Source organism: Lonchura striata, chromosome 1A (genome assembly GCF_050655825.1).
Source record: "Lonchura striata isolate lonStrDom1 chromosome 1A, ASM5065582v1, whole genome shotgun sequence".
NCBI lineage: Eukaryota > Metazoa > Chordata > Aves > Passeriformes > Estrildidae > Lonchura > Lonchura striata.
The window spans coordinates 52,088,584-52,116,404 of NC_140741.1; the positions used below are offsets into that span (position 1 = coordinate 52,088,584).

The 27,821-nt window shown below is 34.8% G+C and overlaps 1 protein-coding gene across 1 annotated transcript in view; it reads left to right on the forward strand.

Moving 5' to 3' along the window:
- The window catches only part of OTOGL (otogelin like), a 94,844-nt gene extending 67,093 nt beyond the window's left edge, over positions 1–27,751 (forward strand). Inside the window, exons 37-58 of the mRNA XM_085569748.1 lie at positions 652–2,106; positions 2,782–2,959; positions 3,817–3,959; positions 5,003–5,026; positions 5,163–5,255; positions 5,858–6,047; positions 8,280–8,494; positions 9,548–9,689; positions 10,020–10,205; positions 10,699–10,911; positions 11,748–11,852; positions 12,171–12,278; positions 12,654–12,755; positions 14,011–14,115; positions 14,200–14,240; positions 15,222–15,285; positions 16,254–16,432; positions 16,841–16,945; positions 17,785–17,904; positions 19,330–19,375; positions 23,483–23,562; positions 25,879–27,751. Of these exons, the coding sequence (XP_085425874.1) occupies positions 652–2,106; positions 2,782–2,959; positions 3,817–3,959; positions 5,003–5,026; positions 5,163–5,255; positions 5,858–6,047; positions 8,280–8,494; positions 9,548–9,689; positions 10,020–10,205; positions 10,699–10,911; positions 11,748–11,852; positions 12,171–12,278; positions 12,654–12,755; positions 14,011–14,115; positions 14,200–14,240; positions 15,222–15,285; positions 16,254–16,432; positions 16,841–16,945; positions 17,785–17,904; positions 19,330–19,375; positions 23,483–23,562; positions 25,879–26,079 (4,095 nt within the window). The 3' untranslated portion in view covers positions 26,080–27,751. The remainder of the gene's footprint in view (positions 1–651; positions 2,107–2,781; positions 2,960–3,816; positions 3,960–5,002; positions 5,027–5,162; positions 5,256–5,857; positions 6,048–8,279; positions 8,495–9,547; positions 9,690–10,019; positions 10,206–10,698; positions 10,912–11,747; positions 11,853–12,170; positions 12,279–12,653; positions 12,756–14,010; positions 14,116–14,199; positions 14,241–15,221; positions 15,286–16,253; positions 16,433–16,840; positions 16,946–17,784; positions 17,905–19,329; positions 19,376–23,482; positions 23,563–25,878) is intronic.
- Positions 27,752–27,821: the final 70 nt, after the last annotated feature.

A 27,821-nucleotide genomic window follows, 5' to 3' on the forward strand; every position in this document is an offset into this window, starting at 1 on the left:
CTGACAGAGAAACTTTCACAAGACCAGTATTTCTTCTGGATTCACGATGGACACTAAACACATCTACTTCTATATCTACTTTGTTAGAACTAGGTCTGGCATTAGTCAAACTGCAGTTTACCCAACACCTAGTTCTGCTCTGGCTTCAACTGCTTCTTAAACTCCTATGACTACTAGGTTTTCTAGCTCTGAGACTAGTTCCTCAATTAATCACAGTTTCATATTTCAAAACAGCAAAACCCTTGTCTAAAGCTTCTCTGATATCATTAAATGTTAGCTATTCAACCAGTTTTTCTCCAAAGCCACTTTCATCTTCAGTGCAAATTTCAGCAACTGTTCCCAAGCAGACATCTGCATTAAAAAAGGGCAGTATTTCTGCTGTTCTGCCAATAATGTCTGTATCTTCACCTCAAGTTGTTTCTCAAATCCCTTCAAACACTCCTTCAAGTCCTGTAAGTTGCACAGTATCTACACCAATGCATTCTCTGTTTACCTCCCTGCAGCCCAAAGCTATGGCAGGTGCCACTGTTGCCTCCAAATGCTTTTAAACAGTACCTTTTAGTGCCTCCACTCCTCTAATCAATACAACAATCTTTTATAGGTTTGTAAGCAAAGCCTCAACAGAAAATAAGCAAATAATGTACACTGATTTCTTTTCATTATCATTCATTTCTAAAAATCCAAAGAAATCTGTTAAAATCTACAGCCTTCCCTCTCCGGATATTGGTATTAGCTCTGAATTCTACATCAATAACCACTTCAGAACTTAAAGAGTTCCCAAAAAGTTCAGATACAGAATTGAAAACTGACACTGTGGCTCGAAGTTCAGGTACTTCCACTTCCAAAAATCCTTCTTTTGCAAGGTCATTGGCTTCATTTACAACCTTGTTATCAACATCAGAACCATCTTATGTGACATCTCAGACTAAAAGTTCTTCACTGGCTCCCATAGTCAGTAGCACATTGTCACTAACACAAAATATAAGTGCTACCCAAGCATCAGTTTCATCTCTAGATACACAAGGAACTTCAAAAATTCCAATTATAGACCTTGCAACTTCTGTGGATTTTTCTAAATTCACTTTAAAAATAAGTCTCTCTACCAACTTATCAGCAGCACTAGAAACATCCATCATAATGCCCTCTTTACTAATGCCTAACACCTCTGAAATCACTTTAGAAAGCCAGCCCTCTGTGCCCTCACCTCCTCCTAAGACCACTCATATCTCTAATGTTTCTCTAGGAAAACAGAGTTCTTCGGTAAGTTCTTCAGAAGAAGATGGAACAATATCAGCCATACCAAATGGAATCATCACTCAATCCACTACGCCAACGAGCACAAACACAACAGTGAATGCTACATCCTCAAAAGCACCTTATATTTATGCAAAAATGTTACCTAGTTCTTCAGCCAGTTTATTAGTTACTTCAGGCACCACCACCCTAGCCTCTAGGATTACTACAAAAACCACTGATTCTTTTGTTGTCAATTTGGATTTTTATATGGCTTCAGCTTCAGTTCCTACCACCATAGAAACACAGAAATCTTTATTTACAACTGCAGTAACTCAAGCTTCACAGAGCGCTAGAGAAACTCCAAAGATTAATATAATGGAAACAACTGGTACTACAAATCCATTATCACAGACGAAGAGTACTTCATACGTAGCATCGGCAGTTAAATACACAACTTCATTTGAAAAAACTGTGGGTATTTCAGAAGATGGTCAGACATCACGTGAGCAAAAAAATGCTACCAAGACAAAGACAACCACAACTGACAAATCTTCTCCACCTTTTTTGCCAGTAACTGCACTTCAGAGTCTGCTTTTTTCAAGAAATACAACCTCAGTCAAAAATATCTCTACTTCTGGTGTCCTGGATGTAACAACATCAGATAGGTCCAAAATCCCAACACAGAAACCCATTACATCTTATTTTACTGTAACAGAGGCCACAGAGCTGCAAACCAGAGCTATAATAGATTTATCTCTTTCTAGTGGCGGAATGGCTCTGCCTTCCTCATCAGAAACGATGGCTGTAGCTGACAAGGCTTACTTTGGCACGATGATGCATACACTGATATCTACATCTTCTGAGTGTATGGTATGATCAGTTGTATTTTATCCTGTATGTTAACATATATATTACTTTTCAATCCTGCATTGTACATATATAATACCAGAGATTTAAAATAGTTCCTATTTTCTATTTAATTTACTTGTTTTAAAATTCTCAGTTATTCTTAGAGGATAGTTTTGTTGCTGCTCTTACATTGCCCTGGTATAATCTGCAACTTGGATGTATTGCTCTGAAAAAGATGCTTTAAAGCTGTGTGAGTTTTCTAGGTAGCTAAATATATTTCTGAGGTGCCAAAAAAGCCATAATCCTTGGAATTTTGATGTTTCTGCATGATCTTACCCTGGTTTTTCTTCTTCCACTTGTTTCTTTGTCACAGATTTTAAAATGATGGGAAAGCATGATTTTGTGTTTCTTAAAATGCTTCCGATTATAACTGATTATAACATGTACCCTCAATGCATAACGCTTTACATAGGGTATTCCTCCAAAACTGGATGGAACAGGAATGGTGTGGGTGAATGGACATGTATCATTGTCGCTGGTTACAACCACACAAATGCATGTCATTCTGAAATAACTGATGAAGGGCAGGTAGATGTACAGATTCAGAGCTTGGGGATGGACAAGTCATCACTTGGACTTCATAAGGCCAATTAAGTTAAAGCTGTTGACTCTGGTTGTTTTTTCCTTATGTAACAGCCAAGATATCTCGAACCCGTTGACAAATGTAGCCAGTATGTATGTGTTAATATGGCTTGGATGTTATACAACCTTTCAAGGAACTGCCCTAAGGATGTGCAGAAGCCAGATTGTGGTTTTCGAGGAATGCCTGTTCAAGTTAACACTGACAGCTGTTGTCCAGAATGGGAATGTCCCTGTAAGTCTCTCTTTTATTTTTAAATAAAATATGGAGCCTTGATCTGTAAATGTCAAGTAATAAATTAAAAGGTTATTACAATGGGAATATGAGGTTAAATACTGGAATGAATTAAAAATAATTATTCATCAACAAAGCAGAATGAAATTTAATGAACATTATGGTACCTTTGAATTGACATCCTGGAGAATGAAAATATTTTTCTTTTTTAATGAAAACATTGAAAGGACATCTCCAGCATGAACACCAGTATTTTTCAGCTGAGACTTTACAGGATTTTTATCAGTGGAAATGTTAAGATTTCAACATTTTATGAAGAAAAAGAAATTAAATATTAGCTTTTCTGAAAGACAGAACCCCCATATTTCATTAAACTCTAATTGCAGTTTTTAGTCATGCTTAGACACTGCAGAAACTGGTGGATGAGCCTGCCAAAGGGAACAAAAAGGCTAAAGAGAAATCATATTTAAAACCTTGCAGTATCAATGAAACCAATATTGTACTTTATATTTTTTACAAGATAAGACAGATAAGTCCCTTGTCAGTATCTCAAAAAAAAATTATGCATGTATTTTATTTCACATCATGCAGATTCATTGACCTTGCCTGTAAAACATTGACTTAAGTAAAATTTTCACCAATTTAAAAATTTTTCCCTACCCTGGGCACACAGAATCAGGTTAAGGTATTTCCACTGAGTAACCTAAACATTTCATTAGGCTTATGGCTCAGTATGTTGTCTGCAGAACAAGGTCATCTATCTACCTATGAATGTTTGTGCAAAAGAAAATAATGCTAGTATTGAAAGTTTTTATTCAGTTTTGTGGTAACCTCATTAAATGACAGTTCTTTTTTAGGTCATTGTTCTGTACTGTCTGAACTGAGTGTTATTACATTTGATGGAAACAACATAGCCCTCTGTAATATGGCTTCCTATATTTTAGTGAAGTTACCAGGAGAAACTATTGTTGCTCATATTGAAAAATGTCCTGCTAATCAGGTAAGGTTCTTGCATTTATGAAATAATTATAACTGTTCCTTGAATTTTTTGTGTTATAGGTTTGAAATGATGCAAAAACTTATACATAAAAGTCACACTCAATGAAAAATAGCAAGTTATTTAATTTTCAAGAAGCATGCTTAATAATGCTGTCTAGATAAAAGAATTTAATCTTGAGTTAAATAGTAATTGTTGTGTTATAAGGAAATTCAAATGTAGATGCCTTTTAAATTATCAGAGGTGACATAACTCCTCAATATGCATGTCTCCTTTCAGGCTCTCCACACAGAAGTGTTCTTATAACCTTGAATTTATACTTCGCAATATGGTCAAAATAGTAAAATGTTTTTAATAGTCACAAAATATATTTTGTAGCTATTTTAGGAAAGTACTAATGACTTTGTGATGGGTTGTCCTTTGTAGTTGTCTGACTCTCTGCATTGTCCACAGAGGGAATCCAACTATTTTCAGATTTCCAGTTTAGGTCAGGTCAGTCTCATCCTTAGGGTCTGTACATACATTTCCTTTGCATTATCCATAGCCCTAATTTGTGCAGGCCTTAAGCAGCTGGATTGAGTCCATCTTCAGTTTGTAGATAAACCAGTCAGTGCTGAGGGGCTTCAACAGGGTTCTTTCCTTCCCATTTCTTATTTATTCTCACAGGGCAACTGTACACTTGAACTTTAAGACTGTTGAAGGTAACAGTCTTGCATTGTTTTAGATGTTTGCTATTAAATTGCTCTCTCATTTCCTGGTTGCAGTCTAGAGGTGGGAATGCAGAGCACATATGCAGATGAGCTTTAGAAGTCTGTAGTTTTAGTTCTTTAAGAAATATAATTTGAAGGGACTTTTCAGCATATGCACTAAATTAGCTGGAAAGTATGTATTTTTTATTATTTATATGGAATATATTAAATTAGTTTAATTATTTAGCTAATTGTAGAAGAACATTAAAGGCAAAGAAAATAGTAACTTATTTTTGCTAAATAAAAATGCTGCTGACTATTATTGCACTTCTAATTTATTTTTAATGTTTTTTTCAGAGTGCAAATTCAATAAGAAAGCTAGTAAGTATTTGCTTATTTTGCTGATTTTAAAATGCACTAATAGTAAAAAATAATTAATATATAAAATTCTAATAAAAACTGGCACAAAATTAGAAAAATAATAGTAACTAAATTTCTTTGTCACTTTTCTTTCAAGGTGCCACCTGCAAACACTTCAGGACTCTGTTTTAAGAAATTAAATGTCACAACACACACTTGTCAAATACTTATCAATCGTTTAGCAAGAAAAGTGAGTATATATCAACAGCATGTGTACTCTTAAAAAATAGCTGGAAAGCTGTTCTGTTGTAGAATGTTATAAATCAGATTTAACATAAAACACTACAGGGTTAGGATTAGTTTTGCAGATTAGGTTCCCAATAATTCATGGTGTACTAGAGGCAAAATAAACAATTTACATTTCTGGTACCATGCTTCACTTAAATGTCATTTTTCCATGTCACTTTAAAGTTCTTTTGAGATTTTAATGAAGCTGCAAAAGCAATTATGCCTGAAACCCTAGAACCCTTGAAGTGATAAATACTTAAGCTACTTTTCTTGCTAGTCAGTAACAAGTCACAACAGATGACTTTCAATAATTGGAATGAGGATTTGTTTCATCATATGATATGTGATAAATAAGATTTATTTTTTCCCTAATTACTAAAGATTTTTTTCCTCATTCCTACTTCATTTTCAGTATTTGGAAGTGGCATGGGTGGTCTATAAGCACTGTGACTGTTATGTGTGGCAGAGGCTGTGAAAATAGTATTTTGTTATAAAATAGAAATACATATAAAATACATCATTGCAATCCGGCTTTACCTCTAAAATGTGTTTGGCTTATTTTAGGTAGTTGTGGATTCTGTAATTCAACCATTACCGTTTTCAAAAGAAGGCCTGAGTATTCAGGACACTGGTGCAATGTATGTGGTTAATACCCCAGCTGGTATTAGCATCAAGTGGGCTCATGTTACAGGCATCATAGATATACAGTATGGATTGCACTCCAACACAACGAGGAAGACAGAAGGACTTTGTGGTGAGGCTATGGTGGCAATTTTTTTCTTATTCAATAACTTACCAATTGAAATTTGCAACTCCCTTTTGTGTCTGTGACCAGCTGTCCCTATAGCTCTCATTGTGACCTTCATTAACTCTGCTGACAGTCCTATGTGACAGCCTGTGAAATACTGTTAATTAATTAATAATAAATTAATCATTCTGTTTGAAAGCACTGTGTGCTAATAAAGTACTTTCCAGATCAAGTAGTGATCAGCACATTGTATCTAAATAACTTTAAAAAAAATTACTTATTTATTTTACTTATTTCTGCCTGTTTTGAGAGTTTTGCTGAAGCCAAGTAAAGAAAAAGAAAATTTTTAGTGAAGAAGAGGCTGCTAAAGAAGTTCAGGTAGTGATAGTATATTTCACTGATTATGGAGGCAAGAACAACTGTCTGATGTTAGCAGTGGTAGCTTATTGCTATGAAAATACTGACAGAAGTTGTATCTTGGGAAGGGTCCAAGTCTTTTGAGGACAGTGAATTAAAAATCTGATTTTAGACCTCTTGAGGCTGGGTCTAAGGTCCAAAACTGTGCTGAGGTATCTCAGTCTTGAATTACAATGATAGTAAATGTAGCACATTTCAAGCTTTTATAACTTTGACAGTATGAATGGTATGGAAAAATGTAGGCAGGTGATTAAAAATTACTTTAATTTTATCATAAATGTTCATTTTCTAGTGGTTTGTAATTTTACATAATCTACTTCATATTGAAAAGGAAAATGAACTTCTTATAGTTTTTAAACTGCTATTAGTTTTAAAAGCAAGCAAAGCAAAGCTTTAAGTGTACATATAAACAAATCAAGTCTTTAATAGAAATTGCTGGCTCTGCTTGAACAAAAGGAGAGTTCTCCTAAATCTACTGAGAGAAGGTGAAGTCTGGCCCTGCATCTTTCCCCAGTACCATGCCATCTCTTCTATGCATGCTGAATGAGTGGGACAAGATGAGGTCAAATGTAGAGAGAACTATAGAATAGTTCTTCTTTGTGTCATGAGAACATAAAGAGGAAGTCTATGCAGACAAATCCAAACTTAGCTGAATATGTTGTGCTACCTGATGTTTTGCAGTAAAGTTGGAGGTTTTCTTTAGTGCTTCTTTCCTGTCCTCTGCTGTTTGTTCCTATCTGGGATTCTACAATCCTCTTCCCCTCAAACTAAGGTTGTGGGACTGTGTGGTAAATTTGCTTTATTTTTAAAGCTATATTGATTCTGCAGCTCTGTAGCATGGCCTTACAAATTCTAATACCAGCAGTTTGTGAACTGTGGCAAGAGGCAGAAGAGCTAAGAATACTGGGAAGTGATGCTACTAAAAAACACTTCTTATTTAAATGCCATCTTCTATATTTCTCCATGCTGTCTGAAAGAATAATAGCCTGCCACACCAAGCTAGTCTTGTTCTAATAACAAAGGACCCTGGAGAGCATCAGACTGCAGGGCTGAAAACATGATGGCAAGGGCTTAGGGTATGTTTAACAGTGCAGAAGAAAAGTGAAAACAAGAGAGGAACTTTACCTGATCAGTTCCTGAGATGTAAAACTAGTATGAAGATTAAAGTTTTGGCATTACTCACTTGTTATGTGCCTAAAGAGATTATATATTTTAATTTATGTGTCAATAGAATAATGAATTCAGGTAGACAATGAATGCCAGGGGTCTGGGAAGGTAGCTTTTTACAGTGGTTTTGTATTAATAACTTAAGTAAGAACAATGTTTTCTCTAGATAAAGAATTTGTTCATCAAAATATTCTTTTAATAACTTCTTGCACTTATAATGTTCAATTAAATCTCAATACAGTGTGAAATCATTGGTGATGAGCAATTAATCACAAAACCATCTACTATTACTTCTAAGGAACTGGCTGCCATTCAGTAGAATGAGATCAGAATCTAGCACCATGTCAGTGAATTTGATACACTCAACAGAATATTTTGGTAGCAGTTTTTCTCAAAAGTTAATTTTTGTGAAAGGTACAATGAGTTGTATTGTACGGTCTACTTGCTTTACTAAGCCATTGAGCTGAGAACTAAAATCACAAGCAGGAAGCTTGTGAACTACAGTGGACATACAGCTGCTTTAACTTATATACTCAGATGACTGAGTATCACAGACCAGCCTAAAGCAGTGTTGGTCATAACTTATCAGGTTGCTTTTCTTTCCCAAATGAAGACATGTCTGTATGTGCTTTGCATATGATGCTCTGTCCCCAGGGTTTTGTAATGGAGATCCTAGTGATGACCTGAAAATACAAAACATGACTGTAATTACAAATATGGAGGAAATTGAAGTGTTCATCAAGAGTTGGGAAATTGAGAAATCATTTGATGTAACAACCAGGAGGCCAGTAAGAAACTGTATCGAAGATAACTGCACATACTGTATGGAACTGTTAAACAGAAGCATTTTCATCCCTTGTCACAAGAAAGTGAGTATGAGGATCCGAAAAATGACAGGACCAAATAATATAATAGTTGTATAATTAAGAAAAGTGACAGATACATGCACATTTTTAATGTTTTGCTTATTTTTATGATTTGACAATGGAATGGGTGTCTTTAATACCCCTGTCACATTGTCCATTGTAAACACACATCTATATTGATCCTTGTGCTATTATGTTGTTTTTTAAAATTACTTAATGGGCTTTTCTCAAAGGAGACACAATGGATCATGATGGCAAGATAAACACATTCCAGAGATGTTATTTTTATTAAATGCTTGATGTGGATCACTAGAACAGAAAGCCTCATGCTTCTGCTGCATAACAGCGATTAATGCAGCTGCAGACTTACTAGACTAAAGAAATTTCCAGTTAAAATATTTTGACATAGTCAATATTGCATTGAAAATTTTGTAGCATTTCTTACAGAAATCATTATAATTTTCTTCTGCAAATTGTACTTTCTAATGGGGATATACCTGTAGCATGCAGCTATAGAGGTGAGTAGACCTCTAGAAGTCGCTTGAGGTGGGTAGTGCAGCACAGCTGCTTTCCAGAACAGAAAGTGAGGGAGTCCCAAATCTCTGAGGTCTAACTGACTTTCCTGACTTAATTAAAAAGAAAGGATTAATTACTCAAGTAACCCTTTCTTTCTGAGAGATAGATTTGTAAAATAGGCTATCAAGTCCTCCAGGCACAGAAACACAGTAATAAGTAATCCATTTACAGCAGGATTGTATGGAAGGTACAGCAGCAATGTTTAGCTGAGATTGTTCACTTTTAGTTGACAGGGCTATGCTGAAAAGTTCTTTAAAGTAGTATGACTCACTAGGACTGCATTCTCTGTGTACTGGCCAGCATAAAATATTCTGGCAGTTTAAGTTCTGCAGATTGAGTGTTCTGACAAAAAAGATATTTTTAAATTTGGACACTGCTAGTGATTTTTTCCCCTTGTGTCTGTATTCTCTTAATTGCTGATTTATTTTAGTTGGAGGAAGTCCTTATACTTGTTAATTCCCAATTTCAATATGTTCCTAGGTGTCACCACAGGAATTTTGCGAGAAGATGTGGATCAACAGTACTAATTTTTGGAACTATGAGTGTGACGCACTTTCTGCGTATGTGGCATTATGCAACAAGCACAACATCTGTATTAAATGGAGGACACCTGATTACTGTTGTAAGCAGACAGCCATATTCTGGACCCTTATGTGGCTTTAGTGATGATGTTTTTTAGTGATAAGTTAAAATTACATTTCTTTCTATTATTCTTGTAACATCTCATTTTATCACAGCATTGGTAAATTAGGGTACAAGTTCTTAAGATGGGAATACATTATTTAGTCATGAATGAATTTTAATCTTGATTGAATCAGTTGCTTACCTAAAGTACTGTTTAAAGTACAAATATGTACTTTCTATGCTAACACACTTGTTATTACTGCCTATTTAACCAATGAAATGCTAAAGGAATACAGAAGAACTCAATGTCCTTTTATATTCCTTGCAGCACTGAGCTGTCCTGAGGGCAAGGAATACCAGCCTTGTGTGCAACCCTGTGAAGCCAAGACATGCTTGAATAAATGGTTCTATGAAGATTCTCCCTGTTCCTATTTAAGGGAAGACTGTGTGTGTAAAAATGGCACCATTCTGCACAGAACAGACTCTGACCTCTGTATACCAGAAGAAAAATGTAGTAAGTACAGTAAGACAGAGTAGTTTTGCACTTATGATAGTATTAACCACAGTTACATTAATAGCTCATAGTAAGAGATAAGTTTAAGTTCTGCGTCAGTCCTCAGTAACTGTGAATCTGGTAAAGGTCCCTTCAACAGAGAGCCTGCCTTCTTCTCAAGCTACAGCAGTTTGTGCTTTCAGTTAACTTGGCTTTAAGAGCCAGTGCTGATGTACCTCTGTTGGGGGAGAAGTGATGGTCATTCTTCTACAGCTCCCAGGCTTTCCTCTCTTGAAAACTTTGGAAAGAATAACTTGCCCTCACCCACTTTCACCTATAGAAAAACATCTGTTCCTCTTGGGCTTTTAAGGTCATCCTCCTTTCTTGAATTCTTTTATTGTAATGCTCCACAGCTATATTTTATGCAATGATTTTATGCAAGTCATAGCTGTTTTCAGGAAATGGAGCTGTCTGCTTCTTGAAGGGATAGAATGATTTTTTTTTTTTCTTCCAGCATGTACAGATAATAAAGGACAACCCCACTCTGCTGGGGAGATCTGGAATGGGTCCATGAGGGGATGCTGCATGTATGGCTGTTTAGAAAACGGAAGCATTATTGCTGTAGAGCCTGAATGCAGTGAGGATCCACCACCACTCTGTGAAAGAGAAGGGGAAGTTCTACTCCATGTCATTGAAGAGAGAGCTTGCTGTCCCAAGAAAGTTTGTGGTACGTACCACACTTGTTTTCTGTAACAGAAGTATAAAATAAGTGCTTCACATTCAGAGGCAGCTGACAAACTTTAGATTCAAGGTAACATTCTTTAGTTTTTAGAATTAAAAAATTGTGGCTGGTTGGGCCAGCAATTGAGGTTCTATTCTTTATAAGAATTATTCACTGAAATAACCTTTTTCTTAGAAGTCCACCAGTTAAACAATACTGCTAAAAATTATTTTCTAAGCTCTTGCATGGAATTTAATAATAAATTGATGTACATTCAATGATAGAAGTACCTTGGTATTTGAGGACGTTGTCAGAGATTGCTTGCTTTTCTTTCTAGTACTTTGATGGGATGAGCAGTGTCCTCTGATCTGCTGTTTCCCAGAAGCTGCTTTTTGAGAGCTGATCACTGAAATACTAATATTCTGCCTCGACATGGTTGTTAAGAAAAAGAATAAACTTATTGCTCCTAAAACAATAAGCAAAATATACTAATTTCTTCATGATGTGTTTAAGGAAAATGAGAATATACGGTCCAGATGATGTGGTGCTTTTGCTTACTAGATGCCTGTAACCAGTGCTGTATTTTCCATTTGCTCAAGGAGTATCAGTGGGACATTATAGTTGGCTTCATGCATAGGGAGCAGAGCAAGTAAATAGCAGTTTGAAGAGGGATATAGCTGCATGCTTGGGTTGAGCTCAAATGTCTACGTGATGGTATGGAGTGAACTTTAGGCTGACTTGGGCTGCTCTTGTTTTGTGAATCTCTGTATTAGATAGTATAAATAGCCTGAACTTGAGCTTGTATCTGTTTAAAGATATCAATATTGTTTTTTGTCCCACAGAATGTAACATGTCATTGTGTGATGCTGCTATTCCAACATGCAAACCCAATGAAAAATTAGTGGTAGGCTACCACCCCCTGTCCTGCTGTCCACAGTATCGATGTGGTAAGGGAAATACAAAACCACAGTTAGTGGAAAGTTTTCCATACTTGTATTATATGTTGGAAGAAAATTTGCATTACAAGTTAGCAGATTGTTAACAGAATGGGACACTTTAGATAGCACCAGGCAATGATGTACGTTTTTTTAAACATTCTCCAGTATTTTTTTTTTTGTCTTTGTGTTTTGTGTTACTTCTGATTTACAGTCAATATGAGGTATTTCATTTTACTTAGCATATATATAATAGAATATATTTTCTTTATATTTTTCATATTGTTTCAATGACTCCTTTTAAAACAGTGTTTGTTTCACATCCTACAGAATGTGATCCTTCAGTTTGTTTTAATGCCTCCCAGCCTGACTGCAGAGAAGATCAGTTTATTGTTGAAGCAAAGCAGGAAGATCCCTGTTGTTTCTCTCATCTCTGTGGTAAGAAGCCTCTAATATTTTTTATGGAGAGCTAAGGAATAGTCTAGTATTTACTAAAACAGACTGTAATTCTAAAATAAATAACTCAAGGCAGGAATTCTTGGAGTGAGATTTCACACAGATCTGACCTGGTGGACTGGAGCATCATTATTCTTGGATTGGGGGATCTTTTTTTTCCAACATAATTTTGAACATCAAAAACTTTGTTTAGCTTTGTTTAGCTTTTATATCCATAAAATCCTTAGAAGTTCTATTATCTGAGTAACAAATGCAGTATTGCCTTTTATATAGTGTACTGGATAGAATTCACATGCGCTAACTTTTTAATATTTGAAACTTTTTATATGTCTGCTTTGCTTTTTTTTTTGAATTTAGTTTGTGAATCCTGTATTGAACCTGTTCCCTTATGTAGTGAAGGGGAAATTCTGACTGTAGACCTTAATACCATACACTACTGTTGTCCTCATTACTACTGCGGTGAGTGTAATTGTTGTGAGTTTGATATGTCACCAAATTCAGTAAAAATTACAGTGCATGGCTGTGCAGGGATTTGCTTAAGTTTGGCAATTAGAGTGGGCCTCAAGTATAGACTGAGAAGTCAAAATGAGGTTGTAGAGGTACCAAATTTGACACAAATTCGAAGTTTTTGGTATGCCCAGCGGTGGTCTAACAAACCTAGTCAGCAGAGTCTGGAGAGGTTATTCAGTTCACCAGACAGAAATATGGTTATCTTCACAGTGATTTAAATACCAGTATATTAATGTGGCACTGAATTCCATCCTTGGAGTACAAATATACAGTTGTTCATGTATTAAAACATATTTAATGAAACAGCTTCTATGTTGATTTTCCTCTGTTGTACAGTTCACTAATTAAGGCAGTATCTTTGCACTTTTAGCTCCTAGGGGAAGCAGTAGACCAAGCATTTCAAATACTGTTGGGTTGACTACTTTTCAAACAGTGAGCAGGCAGAAGAAAAATATTTGCTGTGTAACTTAGTCCTTTTCATAGTCTCATAAAACACATAAATTGTGTTAAAATTGTGTTTAAAGTAACATCTAGAAGTATAACTGCCTAATTTAGATTAACTTTCATCCTATTGCAGTCTTTCGGAGTAATTTCAAGTAATTGAATTAACTTTCACTAAGTTTGGAGTTTAGTAGTTTTTACTTCAGTTGTTTCTGTATTTTGGTCCTTTCCTTTCCTAGCAGTTTTACCCATGTGAAATTCTCTGCAAAGGCCATTGTAATTTTTTTCCCCAGTTCTGGCAGGGAGAAAGTTCAATCTTAGTACGTGATCTTTCACAATCACAGAAAGATACTTCTGATAAGAGAGACAGTATTTTCTTATTTGTATCATACCTGGAGAGCAGTTTCTCCGTTATGTTACAGAAGTGCACTTTACAGTACATATCAAGTCTATGTTTCCCAAAGATTATGGTTTTAGTTGACTTTGGTACTGGTTATTATCTTGAGTAACTCTGAAGTTGGAGGAATGTTAAATTATTCCTGTTTGATATTTTCTGAAAATTTAAACATGTTCTAAGAAAACTAAAATCACTTTTGAAAATTTTTGTTTAGTTTTTCATTCCAAGTATAGTTCAGATGCTTAAGAAACACAATAACATTTATATAAAATAGTTTTATTTTTAAAATAGTTTTTCAAAAGTAATGTAAGATGGAAAACATGAAGGAAAGTTGAATAAATTCTCATGTGTCTTTTCCCAATTTAGTTTGTGATGAAAAACTTTGTTCTGAGCCTCCTATGATTTGCACAGATGACATGACACCTGTGAAGGAAAAAATACTTGGGCAATGTTGTCCAGAATGGCACTGTGGTAATTATTGCTTTATTCCTTAGTCACAACTGCTAACCAAAATTAACAGTTAGCTAATTAACACAGATTTCTTTATCTCCTCAGAGTGTAGTTGTGAAAATGCTACCATGCTGACCTGCAAATTGGTAAGTGGTGTCTTTAAATACTGTTAGTAATGGTGTTGAACTGTCTCATGCCTCTCTTTTACACCCTTGTTTCAGTTAGTTCTAAAGAGTGAACAGGGACAGGGTGGGATTGCCCTCCAGTCCCAGCTCAAGCATGTAATTCCAAGTGTCTGCATGGTGTTGTCAACCATTCCTTGGAGAAATTTCACTTTGTGTGTTGTAAGGTGGAAAAAGAAAAGAAGCAATTGTAATTTTATCCTGTTCAGTGTTGACATGAAACAATATGCTAGTAAGGCTTTCCACATAAATAATTCACATTTTAAAAATAATTAATGATGTATAAGATATATGATTATATGTATCATGTGAAGAAATGTGTAATTTTATTAATAATTTATGCATTTGATTAAAATTATTTATCATTCTTAAATTTTGCTGATATGAGAAGTCAAATATTTTGGTCCTCATGTAGTTTTTCATAATAGGGACTGTGAGCTGGAAAATAATTATGAATGAATGTTCAAGCTCCCATTAATACCATAGTGACCATATTTTCCTTATCCAATGCCTGAAGTTTTTTTCTCATGTGAAGACAGCATTAAACAGAACCCAGACAAAGAGGTTTAATGTTAAGTCTATTGAGGAATTTTAGATTTAAATAGCTTTCACCTATCTTTCAGAAGAAAATACTTAGGAGGCAATCTTTTGCTAATATACTTATAGAAGTAGCTTTGTATCTCAGGAAAAAAATGCTGTTTATTGACTCTGATATTCTATGCACCCCTACAGAAAATAAACTGCTGTTTTCTGTTTTAAGAGATAAATACACTGAATAACTCTAAATGTGCTACTGTTTCTTGAGTACATTGCAATTTTACTCTTTTATGAAACTAGAGGTGGAAGTGATGAAAGTAATATTTTACATTTTTACAGAAAAATTGTCTGTGTAGCACTACATTTAATTGTGCATGACTTTGCAAACTTTTATCTTTCTGTACTCAGGGAGAAGTTAAAAAAATAGATAGCAGTGTTTCCAGTGCTTGTGGATGCACTCACTACATTTGTGGTAACTTTTTCATATTCCTCATTGTTATGTTTTAATTTTTAGCAAAAAGGGTGTGCAAAGAAAGCAGAACTAAGGTCATTGCCACCTTCTCAAATGTAAATGCTCTTTTATCTTAATTTGATGTGTGTCTATGTAGTTATGCAATGATACCTTCTTTTCTGAATATGGTGCTTTGTCTGATAACCCATCCATTTCGTGTCTATTCTGGCAGAGTGTGGGAGTGCTGTAGAGCTGCCCATGCTTTCAGAGTCAGGTTCAGTCTCTCTGGTGAGAGACAAGTAGGAAACAGGCTGTGAATGGTAGCTGAGTGTGAGCAGGGCAGCTGCTCCTAGTCTGCTTTCAACACAAATGGGACAACATCTTGCACAGAGCAACAGGCCTGCTCAGCCAGCACAAGAGGAGGTAGCCAGTCTCAAGATCAGAGCTCTGCTCCCTTCCCTCACTCACCTACCCATGCAGAGTAGATTTTGGCTGCACTGTGCATGGGGGTGCTGAGGCAAGCTGTAGTCCTGGCAGCAGGCCAGGCTGGACTGCCTTCAAGAGCCAAGCACATATTTATGGTACAGCTTGGACAGATGACTGGACCACAGGCATTTGCAGACAGGGTAGTTTAATTGACAGAAAGGCTACATTTTGTGATGTGCAGAATAGCTGAATGTTACATATTGGAACTTGTTGTTCTTAAATAAGAACAACAGACTTCTTCTACTTCCATAGTAGGAACACTATCAGTTTTAGGCAGTTTTCCATTTTGCAGAATTTTCTGAATTACCATTCAGAAAAAACTGAAATTATCATTCCTCCCATTCTTGTTTGGTAATTAGAACTACAAACCAATCAAGTCTAAAAGATAGAATACTTTTGCAGTGAATAGCAATTTGCCTTACTTCTGTCTTACCAGTGGCTCTGTTCATTTGTTTCATGATTCTTTTTTCCCCACTGGTAACATCTATTTCTTTTGGTTTTAGAGAAGGATGATGTATGCATCTTCCAAGAGGTCACAGTACTGAATCCTGGACAGTCAGTGATTCAGTACCTGGATGGAGACCTTTGTTACACTGTGCAGTGTTTACAAGAAAAAGATCAGAACACAGGTTACAACGCCATGCATTTCACAATGATGAACTGTTCCCAGCAATGTGAAGCTGTGAGTATTCTTAAAATACAGTAATGGGTGCAATTTGTGAGCACAACTGCACAACTAGGATAAAAGTTTTAGTGAAGACTTTTGCTAGTCCTGTTTACTTAGCAAGAACTTGTATCTACTGTCTACACAATTATTTTGAGAGGCAGGTTCTAGCAGCCTGTGCAAACAAACCTGTCTGTCTGTCTGTCTATCCATCCATCCACCCATCCATCCATCCATCCATCCATCCATCCATCCATCCATCCACCATCCATCCATCCATCCATCCATCCATCCATCCATCCATCCATCCATCCATCCATCCATCCACAGTTTTCCTTGGTGTTTTTAATTTCAGAAATCAAAGAATTGTAATACAATGTATGTTTAAAAAGTACTAGTTTGTGTATTTCCTTCCTTTCTTTCCAGCATCAAGTATATATTCCTTCCTTCAGTCACCATACTTGTTGTGGTATGTGTCAAAATGTGTCCTGCTCTTTTCATACAGAGAATGGAACACTTATTGTGTATGAGGTAAGTGCCTCTGAACAGAGATAAGAAGTAACTGTAATGACACAATAGAAAGGAGTCTGACAGGCATTTCTTAGTTAGCTCATGCTGTCATTCTTGCTTCATACTTCTGTACTTGTGGTTACATGCTTAGAGGCTATTAATGATGTATGATTGGAAATGAGTGTCTTTATCTAGAGACCTGCCATTTCAGACATGTAAATATCTTATTGCTTGTAATATTTCCTGTGAAGATATGCACATGTCGTCATTTATTTAAGACTGGGTATGCTCTAACTGCAGAGCAGGGTTAAAATTGTAACTCTGTATTAGGTACTATGATTTAGATGTGTTGAGAGCTTCTAAGCCTACGTCAGGACTTCTATGTCCCCCTCTTCTGAGGGCCACTCTTCTCTTCCTGCTAGTTACTACAGAACGGAAAAGTGCAAATTGAGGCTCTGGGGTTCAGGATCTTGATGGTATGCTCCAGCATTCACATACATGGAAATTTAGATGTGGCCATGACTTGGTTCATACTTCCAATTTATTTCAGTGCAAAATAAATGATTGAACTGACACAAAGTCCTTTCATTCTGCAGTAGGACACGCATGCTCAGCAGCATGCTGGAGAGTAGAGCCACGGCTCCAGGGAGAAGTAGCCTCTGCTGCTGAGCATGTGTGTCCTCCTGCAGAATGAAAGGACTTTGGTCTTTCCTTTTTGCCACCCACAGGTGGTCTGCAGCAGACTTTCCACTCCAGTAGATGCTACAGCATGAGGGCACTACTTTTATGGACATTTCAGGCTGGGGATAAAGCTGAAGTCTTTTGGCTTTCCTAACAAAGGCTTTGTTTTATATATTCAGGAAGGAAGCACCTGGACTTCAAACTGCACCAATTACAAATGTGTAAAGACTGCTGCAGGGGCTATTGTACTGGGGTCAAGTGTTGTCTGCCCCCCATTTAATGACACTGAGTGTACAAAGGTTTGTACTTTCGGTAAGGTAAGTGACAATAATTGCTCTGGAGTTTAGCTTACACTCCACAATGCAGGCAAACTTCATTTCTTACTTTAAATTTAAAAAGTGGTAAGTAAAAGCATATAAATGAGCAATCTGCAGTCATTTGCTATACGCCTGTTTTCTTTCCAGCTGACAAAGTGTCTGTGAGGAGTGTAAAAGTTTGGCTTGGGTATTGTTGATGACTGCTTTTAGAATATTGTGGAATTGGAATCATGCATGACATACCTCTATAAAAAGTGCTAATCACTATGTCATACCTTATTTTGGAATAATACTTTGCCAAGTTCATAGAACATACACAATAAATAAATCAGATCAATAAATCCAAAATTTGATCTGATTTATTGCTTTGAAGAACACATATTCTTCACAAAGATTGCATATTTATTTACATTTTAATTTCTAATTTAATAATTCTCTAAACTTATAATACTCACAAAATTTTTCACTTGCAGTACATTCTAAATTTAATATGAGCTACAAATAATACTAAATATATATGTAGAAAGGGTAAGTACCATTGCTGCCTTGACTACAGATTATACATTTATTACTAGTCCTACTTATCCCTTCCATTTGTTTAAAAAAGTTCCTATTTCTTCCAGTCTTGAAGAAGGTATTCTATTTAAAAATATTGCGTATACTACTTTGAGTCAATTGCTTGAGTTTCTTCCTTGGAACCATTCTGACACCATCTATTAGGTGTCAGATGTTTAAGAATGGAGCCCTAAAATTAACTTTCTGAACCAGTCTGACCTGTTTTTGAGAGACACTGGACATAGGCTTGAGCCAGTAGCTGAGAAGAAAACTTTTGTCACAGGCAGATCAGGATAATTCAGGAATATTTGAGTTTAAGTGCTCTTTTAAGAAGTTCTTGAACAACTTATTCAATATAATGAAGTAAATATATGCTCACATAAAAAGATAGAAGCTGAAAAATATCTGTCTTTTGTCTGTTGTTATCCTAAGATATTATTAGCAATAGAGAGCATCTATTTATCTTCTGTAGTCTGCTTGATATGCAGATCTGGGCTACTCACATGAATTTTTGAAACTATCCTAACAAATCTCCATGGTGAGGAAATAGAGGGTAGTAGGTTAAATAAAAAACGTGCTTATAGAAACTGACTTCTTCAAAGGCAACTAGATCAGTTCTCAACTGAACAAAATTGAACTTCTCATCAGTGATGAGTTAATTTTCAGTTTCAAAGGCTGTAAAGAATTCGTGAAACAAACCTTCAGCTGATACATATCTATGTAATTCTGCTGATTTCAGTGGCGCTACTTTATATTAGTTTGATATCTTTAAAATGTGGAATGTCTTGAGATACAATTTCCCTTTGCATTGGGCCCAGGCTTTTTTGCTATATTCTTCTTTTATTTTCCTAGAATGGAGGAATTGTGGAGTCGTATAATGATGGCTGCTGCAAGACCTGTAAGTGATGAAGGCTGCAATATGTGCTATAGTTTGGCTTTGGTTCTGGAGGGCTTATATTTTAACCTCAGTTGCTGGGACCTAAAGAGGGAAAAAGCATGCAGTTCCCCCTACAAATCACATAAAATTGTTGTAGTCACCTAACTACTCTTATTAAAAGATCTTGCTTAATTTGGCTGCTGACTTGGTGATTTTTAACATTATTGTTCTGGAGTATAATCAAATCTCTCCAAATATAACTAATGGAAGATTGAAACTGTCTCAATTAAAACATTATTATTAAGTTGGTTCTCGAATAGTCCCTATATGAACTTTACCTTAAAAGACAAGAATCTTTCCTCTTAAAAGTGATTCCTGATTCAATGACATTTTGCAATGCATCTTCAAACTTAGCAATTTATTCTGTATCCCTAATACGTAGTTTTTAGGTCCAAAATACTGGGATGTTTTTTTATTAAATCCCAAACGAGGAAAAATTAGAGTAATACTGATGATAGCAATGCTTGTATAAAATCAGCCTTTTAGTATCTTGTAATACATTTATATTTTCTGTGTGTAACTTTAAAATATGATTAAATGTGACTAAAGATGACATAAAGGTTTTAAAATTTATGCAATTTTAAAAAGATTGAGAACAAACTGGTTTTCTCTGCAGATTTGAAAAAAAATTATTATCTATTTATATAATTATGCATGTGTGTATATATATAATACACTGTTCTGTAAAACTAATTTTGTAGAGCAAGGACATGTTCAACATTACAGAAAATCTTAACTCTGTTTTGGCCTTTTTTGTGTTCAATATTAGAGAAAAAGCAAATTAGTCTTTGTATACAAACTCTTACTTAATATTATTGAATAGCAAGTTGCAGACTTATAACTATATATTGCACAGTTGTTACATAAAACTGAAGTGCAATATATTGAATATAATTTGGAGAAATAAGAGGAAATCATTTTATTTATAAAATACAGAGCAATACCAAGTTTCCAAGCTATATGAGTCTTAGAAAGGAAACTGCAAATACTGTTGTTCCATTGTAACCAAAATATGGAAAATGAAAGGTATTTTAATGTAACAGAATATGTTTTATTACTGAGAATCACCATAGAGAAGCAGCATACATGAATTGCACTAAAATCTTATTAATCAATAATCTTTCTCTCATGATATAAACTGTGTGAAAAAAATCTGTCCCCCACCCAAAAAAAAAAAAAAATAGGCTGTCATTATTTAGAAAATTAGTCTTAAAATTATTAAAATTATTGACTGCTGGTTCTCTGTTGACCAGGAAGATTTATAATTTTGGCCATATTATGTGGCCTCAGGAAAGGCATTTTTATACTTCAGAAATACTGGCTGAGGTGGCTGCTAAATCCGCCAGATATCGTTCATACAATTTAATGCTATTTTTTAAACTGTTGTGTTATTTTTAACTAAAAGCATGTGCCCTGTGGTGAAGAAGTTAAGATAAACTTATGAATAGAGCTTGCAACACATTGGGATTTTAATGGGAGCAAATAAATTTTCTGAAAGAGCTTGATTTAGTGCATGCAAAGTGAGTGCATATATTTAATTCTTACCTTGCCATAGACAGACTAATTCAAAAAGTTTAGTTTAAAAGGAAGCATTCCAGTTTTGTGTTAACCAGGAGAGTAATAAAGTATAGGCCATCTTTAGTGAGACTTGAAGCAGCTGCAGTTTCTGAATTGTAGAAGACAAACAGGAAAGCTCATCATCTTTTGCTAAAAGAAAAATTGCAGTTGGCAGTGTAAGAATTAATGAAGTATCATTTATACAGAAATGTTTTTATTTCATGAGAATCTTCTATTCCTAATGATTCTGCCAGGTTCTGGATTGGGTCTATTGCCCTTTGCCATTAGTCCAGTAGTGCCTACTGATAGTATTAATTGTGAACCAGGTATTATTTTTAATAATGTATTCTCTTTCTTTTTTTTTTTTTTTTTTTTTTTTGAAAATAATATAAGCTTGATATGTGTGTCATAGCTGTCATCATTATTGGATATTACCATGCAGTTAATGGTTCTGGGCCTGATACTGAGAGATGCTGATCCTCTGCTGGCCTCCCAAATCAGTGGTTTTCTAAAGCCTGGTTAAGATTCACTGCTCAGCACCTGTCAGAATTAGGTTCATCCATTTCTGGTATATGCTGTTGATGGTTATTCCTGATGTTCATTGTTGAAACTGGTTTTATCACATGAATTACTGTAGATGGTAGTTTTAATAAGAAATGTTACTTAAAAAAATTCATAATTCTGAATACTGTTGTCAAGAGATTATAAATCTGATCCCAGGTCTCTAAATTTAATGGTGGAAATATTTTTCCTTTAAAATAGAGCAATAGTGTGTGTTATGGTCTGGTCTCACCTTTGCAAATATGGATTTATGCTGTATTTTTCTTTTCCACAAATAATATGTTTTGCAGAGTTATGAAAGTGTTGAGGGCAGGGGTGGGAAGGGGGACATAACACATACAATTGCAACCCCATGGCAGTACACACTTTTTATACCAGATATTACAGAATGTTGCAGAATTATTGCAGTACACTCATAATTCTTTGCTTTTTAGCATGATGAGTCACAACAACTCCTTCCTCAAATAAGGAGTGAGTAAATAAAGCACATTTAATACTGAAATGCAGATCTTTACAGTTCAAGGTTGAAGAGAGGAAAGTCTAGCAGCAGAGCTTTCATAAGATATCAGCGCTTTATATGCTGAAATGTTAGCTATACATCTCTATATGACTTGTAGCAGTACAAAGATTGCACTGTCTACATATAAGCTGGCAAACACTTTCATATTGAAACATCACAGAAATTTTTAAGTGTTTCTGAGGAAGGAAAAGCAAGGTGTTATAGTCTAACAACTTCTCTCATACAGTGATCTGCTAGTTCAGTAACAGAATTTTGTTTGATTCTTCAATGTATCTCTTAAAATCTATCTGTAGTCTGCAGCCAACTTAATTATTCAGGTACTTAATGGAGCTGTGGTTGCAGAATATCTTGGTTACTCAGAGATCATTTATCTTATAAAAGTGCTCTCAGGCTTCTGGAGAACAGAAGAGTTGTTTTTCCAACCTTGAAGGAAGGTCAAGAAACTACTAAATAGTGCTTATTATTTTATATGCTGTATGTCCAGAATGGTTACACAGCAAAACTAACAAATAATTTTGGTGGGTAGTGGATGAGGAGATCTAAATAACTGCTGTTACACAGATAGTAATAATTGTCTGATACAGAGTGAAGCATGAAAGATTATATCTTCAATTGTTTCAGTATAATATTATGACTTTGACTATGATTAAAAAATGGCTTGTCACTCTACAGCTTTATTTTTCAAATTAAAAAAAACCCAAAACCCTTCTAGCAAAATCTCCATAACTGTATATAAAAATTCAGTACTTCCCTCATCCTAGATCTAATATATGCTGACCTCATGTGCTACTTGCTTCAGATCTGGTGATAAAAAGTGCACCATATTTAGCAAATAAATTAATGTCTTTCTTTCAAAGCTTCCTAAAAGGGCATATTTCTCAAAATATATTGAAATAATATAATTATATTTAATTTTTAGTCATGAAAAATAGCATGAAGATTGCAATCACATTCACACCTTCACTTTCTTAGATGTTAAGTTTTGATAAGTTTTTAAAAGGCAGGATCAAAATCCTATTTGCATTCAACATTTCCAAGAACGAATTCTAATACTATTAAAAATTGGGGATACAATACATTTTTTTCTAATTGTTTCTATTTCTCTTGCCATATGTGCAATTTCAAAACATGTTTATAGTTTATAGTTTTATAAGCTATGAAGCATATTCATAGTATAATTGAAAATTGTATAGCTTATTTGGAGCATTTGATGCTCATATGTGCTGCCTAAAAATAGGTAATACTGCACACACCTATGTATTAATATATTATATTTAAAAATAAAATTGTGGATGTAATAATTTCTGAGTGTACATTGATGAAAATAAAATATAACTATTTAAATTATGGTAATATCTTTAATTTTTTAAGAAGAAAATACATTACCAAAAATGTATTGATTAAGTATGCAATTTTTTGTGTTTTATCAGGCAAAAAGGAAGAAAGAATATGCCAGAAAATGACAATCAGGACAACCATAAGAAAAAATGACTGTATAAGTCAAAGCCCGGTAAGCATAAAATTTCAATGCTGGGCCTATGGCATGACAAGCCAAGCATCAGAAAGTTGGTTATAGCTAACAACAAGCAACAAAAAATGCTGCTTTCTTCTCAAAAGCAGACCCTTGACTCTAGGAATGTTATCCTACCAAAAATGGAGTAAAACTAGCTATTTCTATTACTGAAAGACTGAGCCCTACCTGGAGAAACATCTGGCTTCAAATGAAAAATACTGACTATAATTACTTTAACTGAACTCTTTAGCATGAAATAATATCCTGCTCTAAAAGAGGAGCAGAAATGTTTCAGCTTATAATGTGATGAAACACTGCTGCATTCCTCTTTGAAGACTTCCCTCACATAGCATAGGTTTCCATGTAATAAATTCATAATGCCATTTATTTATGGGTCTGCTTAAAACACCTTATCTCTCAGCTTTGGTGTGGCCCAATCTACAGACCCCAGGAAATTTCTAAGCAAGAAATGTGCTACTCATGTAGCACTTGTAAGGGAGCAATTGAAAAAGTATCTCAAGATTTCCAAAAGGTGTCTGGCAAGATTCTGTCGAGAACCTAAGCAGTCATTAGGGAAGAGGCAAAATGTCACCGAATGTTAAAAGCCATCCTGTTAGAAGGTCAGTGGTGACATGTTCAGATTTTAATTCTAGGTGTGCATGGTGTATTTATTTAATTTTAGAAGGACTGATAATGAGAGAGCATAAATATATAGAAATTAGAGTAATTTGCCATAGTTAAGAAATGAGTTTGGAGAGCTTCAGTGTTTCATCAACAGACTAGGGTAAGAGACAGTGATACAACAAAATAAAGACCTGGTATAGACTAAATAAAGAATATTAAAATGAAAGATATCATCAAACCTCAGAGGCTTTTAAAGCCAGGTATAATGATCCTTGCCCTTGTCTTTTATGAATCAATGCTGCAGTATGAGAGAGGGCGCTGTTCAGCTGTGGTTGCTGCAGCACTAAAGCATTCAGAGAGGAGCAACAAGAATGTTGGCCAGGTCATGTCTTGAATAGCACAACAAATGAAGCCTTCCTTTTCATTTTTCTGTTAGAAACTCTACATCTTTTCTTCCGTCTCTACCCACCTTCCAAAAAGACCTACCACCATCCCATCTTTATCTGTATTAGAGCCCCCTTTCCCATTATCTCCTTGCTCCCAGTTTCCTTGGTGGCTGCACATCCTTCACACAGTCCGTATTCCCTTACCCTTCACACAGAAGTACCTCCAGATTTTCATGTCCTCATACCTTAAACTCCTTTTCCTCTCCAGCTTCCCCACTGTCACTCTTTTCCATCATGTGATTTTGGCCCATCAAATGGTGGTATCTGCTGTGACTGGCTGGGAACTACATATATGTTCTTGGCCAGATTACTGCTGTCAAACTTTGGATAGGGCTGAGCATGATTACACTTTATAATTAATAAATGGGCTTGCTAGTGCTTAGGACAAAGTCTTTTCTTACTCCTGTCAAATCTCAGGAAATTTCAAAAGTAATATTTTAGTCTAATTTGTATGGGAATTAGATGTTTCATCACAGGCTTGGGAGTAGCTCAAAGCATCTTTCATATGCCCCACCTGCAGAAGACAGCAGATTTAAGTCTGTCACAAAGAGAACTAGACCTTGTATACCCATCCTTTATTTCCCAGCATTTGAACTCTGCTTAAGTTTAATTAAAAAGATTTTTTTTTCTTTCAACATATCAGCTAAGAAAATTCTTCACATAATGTAACAATGAGAGACAGCTTTGCTCTGGTGAAATCTAGAACACAAGTAATTTTCTAGCTAGTATGTGCCTTAGCTGGTTTGTTATTTCATCTACTTTTTTGATATATTTCTTTGAGTGATAGCACAGCCCTCAGTCACAAAGAGTATAAATAACACTGGGAAAAGCTTTTGCACTGATAATGCTTTTTCTCTTTCAAGGAGAAAGATAAACTTCCCTTCAGCTTACTTAGAAGAATTTAACTTTTTATCAGTGAACATGAAATAGACGTGGATTCAGCTGTGCCGTTCCAAAGTTATTCATTTGTAAATGGGGGTTCAATTTTGGTATCCATAGCACAAGGTCGAAAAAAACCACATGATTAAACAATAAAGAAAAGTTTAATTAAAAAACTATTTTAAATGTGGCTAAACTTAGAATTAATGAATTGTAGAAGATAAAATGATTTTAAGACCAGAGTCCTTTTCAAATGTAAAAATTGATTTAATCAAAAAGAAGTTTGAAGTGTAATATTTTTAGAATAAAATTTGAGATTTCCAGCTTTAATTCTTATTCTTATTTTCTTTTATTTTACTCATAGGTAAATGTGGCTTCTTGTGATGGAAAATGCCCATCTGCAACAATTTTCAATGTCAATATTGATAGCCATCTAAGATTCTGTAAATGTTGCCGAGAAATTGGAACACGAGTCCTGACTGTGCCCTTGCGCTGCTCAGGAAACGGCACCGAAATTCTGTATGTCATTCAAGAGCCCATAGACTGCTCATGCCAGTGGAACTGAACCGTGCTGGGGACAAGATTTTGCTTTCACCAGACACAGTTTTTTGCTCACAATTTTATACCATGGGTATAATATTCTGCAGGGAAATAGAAAAGACATCAGTTATGCTTTATGATGTAACTATTCTCAAATTTAGCAAAGATGTTGTTTGTTCTTCAATTTGTCCTTAAAAATATTGGCAAGAATAGAAAGAAAAACATAAATCCTTTTGAATAAGGTGTAGTTTATCCATAATTTATTTCTACTCAGTGGCTTTCTGATGACATGGTGGAAAAAGCTGGTTAGTATTTCCATTGCTTTAAAATTTTCGATCATGGCTACCTATAAAACTTGAGAATTTCTCAAAACATTTCTCAGTGGTTCATTTACTTAGAGGCCTCCAGTTGAAAACCATCACCAGTCCTATGTTTAAATGGGAAAGAGCATATTAGGATTTTGAAAATTACTGAATTAGTTTATTTTAAAAATAGTGGGTTCAACTGTAACATTTTTTACTTTGGTCAAAAATCTAATTTTTTTGCATTAAGCTGTTTGCCAATTATTGGATTCTGCTTACACTCTAAGTCACTGAGAAACAACATGACTGTGATCTGTAAGTAAGTGTAGGAAATCTCCAGTATATAGCATATATAAGATCATAATATCTTGAAACCTTAGATGTATTTAATTTTATGTATATTATAAATATGAAGCATGACTAGGCAAAGGCTGAAGAGTGATAGCTTTTGTGCATTAAAAATATCTGAAAGCCACTTCTGCTATGAAGGTTTCCACTTTCTACCCATTTCTTAAATTTTCACATTAAAAAATTGGCTGTTTGCTACTATAGAATAAGATTATATGTATATATATTTATTAAAAACCCCACAATACTGCACATTTAAAATATTCACAATGGGTTTTGTCTGTTTTCCAGTCTAAAGATTCATGTTCAGTATATTTTTAAACTATTTTTTCAATACAGATATTTAGAACATTGCCTGAATTTACGATTCAAAATTTTTGAGTCCTGGAAAAAAAGTCAGGTAAAATAAATGTTTTGAAGGATTTAGGTGAGTTATTCGTGCTCAATCAAGCTGTAAATATCCATGACTCAACACCTGAAGGTGAATATCATTGCCCTTTTACTTGACATACTGCATAACCTGCTTTTAAAAATAAAGTTTAAGCTTGTTTTTAGGAGATCACTCTGCTTTATAAACTCACTGAATGGAAATTATATTAATTATAACAGTGTTTTCCTTCTCAATTTTCCTGTTAACTGTGTCAAAATTGAAACTCTTGTTTAAAAGTTTGAAAATGTTCTGACAGTTCTGATTTCAAGCTGTCATAATTTACTTATAAAAAGGTTGGATTATCACATGGGTTATTACAGTGAAATACAAGAAATTAAAACTGCCTTAAAATCCAAGGCTATTTTTCTACTTTGTGTGATAAATCTTTAATTGTTTGCTCAATTCAGTTTGATCAGTTTGATGGCTTATAAAGAAAAATAGCTTATACAGAAAAATCTATCATTATTACAAGACTCATTTACTCATCCCTATCATTAAAATAGTGACTTGGTTTAAAAATTAAGTAGAAATCCATTGTAAGGTATTAGCAAAATATTTAACCATAATAAAAAACTAATGATCAATTAATGATCAAAATAAAGTGACACTATGAGAAAGCCTATGCTTCATCTGCATGTTTTTCTATTTATAAGGCAGATATTTCAAGCTGTATTATATACCAGGGCC